The sequence below is a fragment of the Coloeus monedula genome, assembly GCF_965178545.1.
Source record: "Coloeus monedula genome assembly, chromosome: 28".
In the NCBI taxonomy this organism is placed as follows: Eukaryota; Metazoa; Chordata; class Aves; order Passeriformes; family Corvidae; genus Coloeus; species Coloeus monedula.
This window is the reverse complement of record NC_138808.1, coordinates 1273118-1280462: the sequence shown is the minus strand read 5'-3', so window position 1 is coordinate 1280462 and position 7345 is coordinate 1273118. Positions and strand designations below refer to the sequence as shown.

Genomic DNA, 7345 nt, shown 5'->3' with positions numbered 1-7345 from the left:
TGCCCTCCCAGCTCTGCTGTCTCTTTTTGCCATCGTTGTCCATGAATTCCAACTCCTCCACGGCTTTCCAAGTGTTCATTTTCAAGAGGGAAAGAGAAGGAAAACGTGCCCAACCCTCCCGGGCACGTGTGGGAGGGCTGGGGTTGGTGGAAACGCCTCCTGCCGAGAGGCTGGGAAGTCCCAGCGCTGCCTCCCCGTTACTCCCATCTCCCACAGGCACCCAAAAATCCAAGGGCGCATCCAGCGAGCCTGGCACCCCCGGAGCAGCAGCTCCGCGCACCCCGCGATCTCTTTAGGGGATCAACCCCCCCCGCAGCCCCGCCGCGGGTGCGGTGTAAACGCACCTGGGTGTAAAACAAACGCCCGGGGCTGTGTCACAGCCCGGGGCTGCTCCCCTGCTCCCGCTGGCCGCTGTCTGGGGCCGCTGTGGCCGCAGGTGGCAGCGCTGTCGGTGTCACATCGCCTTTGCCCCCCGCGGGCACCGGCACGGGCGCTGTGGGGGCTCCTGTGCCGATTATCCCGTTCCTGCAGCGATCCCTCCCCTCATCCCGCGCCTCTTCCCAAAGCCGTTTATCGCTGGTGCCGTATCAGCAGCACCCCGGCAGCCGCTCCGGCCTCGGGTCTTCGTGACTCCGCCCCATCTCCCAGGAAAGGATTTGGGGATTAGCGCGGATGGTCTGTCCGCCCGCCCAGGACTTTTCCTCCGGCGCTTCATCAACGCCGGTCCTCGGGGAGAGGAACGCGGCCAAAGCTGAGGGATGAGCGCGGGTGGTGCTGCCCTGCCTGGGAGCCGCCGGCACCGAGCGGGTGTGACAGGGAACGGGAAAAGAGGAGTGGGAAAAGAGAGGAGTGGGAAAAGAGAGGAGTGGGAAAACAGGAGTGACTCTGGGCTTGAGGATGGCGCAGCGAGGAGGCCCCGGCACAGCGTTCCTGCACCCCCTCCACCACCCAACCCTCTCCCACCCCCGATTTAACCCCCAGATTCCTGCTTGGACAATGGGAACTCGGCCTGGGGAGCTCTGGAGAGGAGCTGGAGCACCCAGTGGGAGCTCTGAGCTGTTCCAGGCACAGCACGGAGCAGAAACGCTCCCTCTCTCCTCCTCCTGTGCAAACAGGATCCGGCTCATTTTATTTACGTGCCTCCCACCTTCTCCCAGCTCCCCCCTAATTATCGAGGTGGGTCTGCGTCCCCGTTAGAGTCGAGTGTCACAGAGGCCACCAGGAGCTGGGATTTTATTTTATTTATATTTTTTTCTCCCCACAACAAAGCGGACGAGCAGAGGGCCCTGCGTGCCTCCGATCGCTGATCAGCACTCAGCGCACACAGGGCCTCTTGTCCCCTCGAGGGCCGGATTAATTAACGGTAATTAAGCCTCGAGGCGTCCCTTTTCGGGCAGGTTAAGAGGAGCACTGGGAATTGGAGAGGAATCCGGGAGTGCCAGGGATGCGGGAGAGATCGTGGCTGCTGAGGAGCCGGGATCCATCCAGGAACGGGGGCTCGTTGAGATCGCGCCTGTTAGACACCTAAAACCCTCCACAAATCCCTTTCCCCCCTTTTGCCATTTTTAAAGGCTCCCGTAGAGAACATTCCTGGCTTTATCCAGGATGATCCCAACCGGAGCCGGGTCAGTGCCCCACCACCCTCTGCGGGAAGAACCTTTCCCTGGTATCCAACCTAAATCCCCCTGGCACAGCTCCAGCCGCTCCCTGCGTCCTGTCCCTGTCACGGAGAGGTCGGCGCTGTCCCTCATGAGGGGGCTGAGGTCGCCCCCCGTCTCTCCTCTCAGTTCCCACCCTCACACCCCCATCCCGGGGAGCTTTGCCACCCCCCAGGTGGCTTCTCCTCACTCCCGCCGTGTCCCCGTGTCCCCAGGCTCGCCGCTCCCGGCCGCACCGAGGGCTCTGCTATGATCTTGCCGCGCTGGCCGGCCCCGTGTCCGCGCCGGGAGCAGCATGGGCAGCGTCAGCAGCCTCATCTCCGGCCACAGCTTCCACAGCAAGCACTGCCGCGCGTCCCAGTACAAGCTCCGCAAGTCCTCGCACCTCAAAAAGCTCAACCGCTACTCGGACGGGCTGCTCCGCTTCGGCTTCTCGCAGGACTCCGGCCACAAGTCCGGCTCCAAGAGCAGCAAGAATGAGGATTTCTTTTACATCAAGGTCAGCCAGAAGTCGCACGGCTCCCACCGGCCGGACTACACCGCCCTCGCCGGCGGGGAGCTGGGCGTGCCCGCCGGGACCAGCGGGCTGGACTTCGGGACGCCCACGCCGCAGAAGCTGATGCCCTTCCCCAGCCAGCTGGAGGTGGTGAGTAGGGAAGAGTGGCCCTGGGAATGCGGGGATGTCCCACGGGAGCCCATCTGTCCTCAGAGCGGGTCCAGGGTTGTCCTGGTCGTGGTCCGTGAGGAAGCTCAGGGAAAAGAGGGGCGGCTGGGGGCACTCACTGCCACCCTCTGCTTTTGGGAATTTGGATCGCCAACGTGACCCGAAGGATCTGGATCCTTTAATTTCCAAACCCAGCAGGTTTAGCCAGCAGCATCCTCCCGAGCATCCTCCCGAGCCCTCGGGGGACACCGGAGCTGTCCCACCGTGGGGGTGTGGTCCCGGGGGGCGGAAGGGGTGGGAGGACACGCGAGGAGTTTGGGCGGGTGCTGACGGGCTCTGCTCTCCCCTCGCAGGGCGGGGAGAAGCCGCTCCCTCGTCCCACGGCCTTCAAGCCGGTGCTGCCGCGCTCCGGGGCCATCCTGCACTCGTCGCCCGAGAGCGGGGGGCCCCTGTCCCAGCAGCTGCACCCCCCGGAGAAGGCCAAGGAGCAGGAGCTGCGGCCGCTGCCGTGCTCAGGGGGCCTGTCCGACTCCGGCCGCAACTCCATGTCCAGCCTGCCCACGCACAGCACCAGCAGCAGTTACCAGCTCGAGCCCCTCGTGACGCCCATGGGCCCCATCAGCCGCTTCGGGGGCTCTGCCCACAACATCCTGCAGTGCGCCATCATCCAGGACAGCAACATGATGAGCCTCAAGGCCATGTCCTTCTCCGACGGTGGTAACAAGATCCTGAACCCTGGCAAAGCCCCCCACCACCACCCCGCCGTGGAGAAAACCACCTGCGTGCGCTCGCCCATCTCCACGGATGAATCCACCATCCAGGAGCTGGAGCAGAAGCTGCTGGAGAGGGAGGGGGAGCTGCAGGAGCTGCAGTCGAGCTTCGAGGAGAAGGAAATCAGCTCATGCCAGGCCTACGAGGAGAAGCAGCGGCGCTGCAAGGAGGAGCTGGAGGGGCTGAAGCAGAAATGCAACAGCAAACTCAAGCAAACCTCGCAGAAAACACAGCGGACGCAGCAGGTGCTGCACCTGCAGGTGTTCCAGCTGCAGCAGGAGAAGCAGCAGCTCCGGGAGGAGCTGGAGAAACTCATGAAGGAGCAGAACCTGCTGGAGACCAAGCTGAGGTCCTACGAGAAGGAGAAGACCAGCTTTGCCCCAGCGCTGGAGGAGACGCAGTGGGAGGTGAGGGGCAAAATGGGGCCCAGGGCAAAGGGGGTGTGCAGGGGGAGAGTTCCAAACGCCCCAGCCCTTCCCCATTTCCATTCCCACACCCAGCAGGAGCATCCCAGGCTGTAGGAAAGGGATATCAAACCCCAGCAGAGCCGCAGGCTGTGCCATGGAGAGCTGGGATTGAGGTTCTCGCTGCCCATCTTCACCCTGCCCCTCACCCAAGGGAACAACCACAGCACAAAACCCCTCGGTCATTAAAACACCTCGGCACTCCCGGCCTCCAGCATGGGGTTTCCCAGCTCCTGCCCTCCAGGAGCAGTAAAGCTGCCTTGCCACAAGGAAATAGGAACTACTCGGGCTTGCCACGGCCGTCTGCTTGGGAGCAGTAAAACCTTCCACTCTCTGCTCCAGCTTGATTTACTCACTCCTTGGTATCGCTGAGCAAAGAGCATTAAACTGCTGGAAATTCCAAAGTTTAATAGTAGGTGTTTGTAATATTAATGATAAATAGGAACTATAATTAAATGAATAATAAATAATCATAAACTAAATTCAGGGTCTCCACGTGCAGAGCCCCAGCTGTGCCCAGCTCACACGGGTGCCCTGGGCTTCCCCCAGGGCCCAGCCCTAACTCAGGTGCTCATCCCCCCCTTCCAGGTGTGCCAGAAATCCGGGGAGATCTCGCTGCTGAAGCAGCAGCTGAAGGAGTCGCAGACCGAGCTCACCAGCAAGACCACGGAGATCCTGAGCCTGAAGGCGCAGCTGAAGGAGGTGCGGCTGAAAATGGAGGGGCTGGAGATGAAGACCCAGGAGCTGGAGGTGTCGCTGCGCACCAAGGCCATGGAGCTGGAGGTGTGCGAGAACGAGCTGCAGCGCAAGAAGAACGAGTCGGAGCTGCTGCGGGAGAAGGTGAACCTGCTGGAGCAGGAGATCCTGGAGCTGCGCTCCGAGCTTGCTGTGCTCCGTGAGCAGCTCAGCGAGGCCCGCGAGGGGCCGCGGCCGGCGGGGGACGATGCCCAGGCCCTGCAGGGGCAGCTGGAGCGGCTGCGGGCGGAGCTGAAGGCCGAGCGCGACAACAACGAGCAGATGAGCTGCAGCTTCCAGCAGGAGCGGCAGACGTGGAAGGAGGAGAAGGAGAAGGTGATCCAGTACCAGAAGCAGCTGCAGCAGAGCTACCTGCACATGTACAAGAGGAACCAGAGCCTGGAGAAGATGCTGCAGCAGCTGGCGGCGGGGGAGGACGGCAAGGAGCCCATCGAGCTGGACATCCCCGGCGCCGACGTCCCCTACGAGGACATCATCGCCACTGAGATCTGAGCCGCTGTCCCCTCCTCGCAGCCCGGGGAAACGCTCGGCCCCTTGTACAGCCGAGCTGAGCCGTGTCCCCCCTGTCCCTCCGCCGCCCGTCGTGTTCCAGAGGTGACCAAGCCACTCGTGCCAATGGTGACGTGCCCGCAGCTCCCCCGCCCCGGCACCGCCCCGGCACCGCCCCCTCTGCCCCCCGAGGAGCCGCCGGCGGGGCGGGCAGGGATCAGGACTCCAGGGAATTCTCTGCCATCCGTGCCCAGTGCCCAGGGGATGCTCCGCGCCAAGCTCGAGGGAACCCGGCCTGGCACAGCTCCGGGGATGGCACAGCACAGTCCTGCCCACTGCCCGTGACAGGAATCAGCCCCAGCTCCCCGGAGGAAGCTCCCACTCCTCCTCAGCCTCCGTTGGTGCCAACCCAGGGCGCCGTGGGAGCACAGAGCCACCTCCTGCCACTGCCACATCCACCCCTCCCAGCCCGTGAGGGCCTCAGGAAGGTTCCCCACCTGCACACGCCCTGCTGGGCACAGCCCACACCCCCCGAAATCACCGCCCAGTCCGAGCACAGCCCACCCTGCCCTGCCCTCACTCCCTCCCCCTGCCCGGACCATTCCCAGCTCCCACGGACTCTGTCCCTTTTCCCGGCTGCCAGACAGCAGCTGGATCCAAGAATTCACAGAAATGTCCCAGCCACGGTCTGACCAAGGAGTGGGGTTTGTGTTCACCCCGCAGCCCCTCGCACTCGCTGGGATTGTCCCTCCCAGGACCCCCGGCTGCCTTATCTCCTCCCGTGCCCTCCTCCTGCGGGATCCCGCCAAGGGAAGCTGGTTCAAAAACCCCAAACCGACCACTCTCACCTTAATTTCTACCCCAGCTCTTAAAATTTCCTCCTGCCACCAGCGAGTGGCTCCATGGATAAAGAGCTGGCGCTGCTGGTGACCCTCGTGTCCCCGTGACTGGGGAGCCAACCAGTAGGGTCCCGTTTGTGGGGTGAGGGCTCCAGCCGGGACCCCTCTGTGCCAGTGCAATGATCTTTTTGCTGCAATTCTTTACCCACTGCCCCATTCCAGGGGTCTGAGGGGGGTGGGGGGAGGGGGCCTTGCACAGTCCCAACGCCGCCAATTCGGCCAAGGGCTCCAAGCTGCGCAAAATTCCGCGTCCCTCGCGCCATTCCAGCCTGGAAAGGTGACACACGGGAACCAGTCTGTGCCTTCTGCGCCCGGCCCTGAGCACCCCAAACCACTGAGCCCCAGTCCTCCTGGCTGGGCTTGGCACTCCCCAGCCGGTCCTGGCACTCCCCAGCCGGTCCTGGTGCCGGCACAGCCGATCCTCAGCCCTGGCCCGCTGGAAAAAGCCAACGTCCGATTCCCGCAGGTGCAATCCGGGGCCAGCCAGGGCCGAGCCTTTGCCCAGACCTGCCGAAGGATGTTTTGGAAAACTGAAGGATCAGGGCTGGCGAGGCCAGAAGGGATTTTGTGCATCCCCCAAGGCACAGCCCCGCGCCGAGGGCTCTGCGCCCGGAGCCTTCCAGAGCCAACCCCGGGTGCCGAGGGGAGCAGAGCCCTTCCCAAGGCCCCGTCCCGGCAATTCCCTGCTCCTGCTCCCGCCGGCCTCGGTGGCACCGTCCCTGTCCCCAGCCCCGCGTGCCCTCGGCCCCGTGTGCCCCCAGCTCTATGATGTGATCTCCAGAGGCCTCGCCGTGCTGCCTTTGCACAACTCCGCTGTGTGTGCCCGTCGCATTCCAGGTGTGTCGCTCCGGCCGGGAGCCGTGGCCACGCCCGGCCCCAGCCTGGACAGAGAATTATTTTTCTGCAGGTTTTCTTTTTGTTTGGTTTCGGTTTTATTTTTTGGGGTTTTTTTGTTGTTTTTTTTTTTTTTTTGATGTTCTTTCTGGTGACTGATGTAAACTACTGGTTAATTTTATGGTTTTATTTATAAATAAATTTTTTAAAACTCCCCCAGCCTCTCCGGGTGCTTGGCGGTGTTCTGGGGGTTTTCCCTGCCCAAGCCAGCCCCGTTTATCGCAGCCCACCAGGGTCCCCTCTGGGGACATCCTTCCACCTGGCCCTGCTGCTTCCAGCCCAGCGTTATCTCCGCTCTGCAGCTGGGATAAACCGGGCATGGAAAAGCAGGGATTGGTGGATTAGGAAGGGTGGGATAATCCATCCAGCCCCGCTCCCAGCCTGAGCCCAGCAGCTTCGCCCTCCTGCCCTGCAGCTGAGCCTGATTTTCACCCCATTCCCACCACCCCTGAGCAGGCAGGTCCCAATCCCGAGGAGTTCTCGAGGGAGAGATGAAGCGTGGCCGCTGTGACAAACCCAAGGCTGTATTTTGACTATTTCAGCTGTTTTGCTCCCAACCAAATCAACTCCAGAATAAACAGCGTGGAGGGAGAGGCAAAGGGGGGAGGTTGAGGAGCAGAAAATGGGGAAAACACTCTAATTTCAGGAAACTCTGCTCATCCTGCCCCATTGCAGGGCTGGGGGGGTGATCTGGGCACCCCAGAAGGGCACCTGGCACCTGCTGCTGCTTTCCAGGGAAATCTTGGCTGT

At 62.5% G+C, this 7345-nt stretch overlaps 1 protein-coding gene across 1 annotated transcript; it reads left to right on the top strand.

Moving 5' to 3' along the window:
- Positions 1 to 1953: 1953 nt before the first annotated feature.
- Positions 1954 to 4805, top strand: LZTS1 (leucine zipper tumor suppressor 1; the record flags this gene model as incomplete). Its single annotated transcript, XM_082298210.1, has 3 exons — positions 1954 to 2304; positions 2676 to 3500; positions 4146 to 4805. 3 exons carry the CDS (start codon positions 1954 to 1956, stop codon positions 4803 to 4805), a joined length of 1836 nt encoding a protein of 611 aa, XP_082154336.1.
- Positions 4806 to 7345: the final 2540 nt, after the last annotated feature.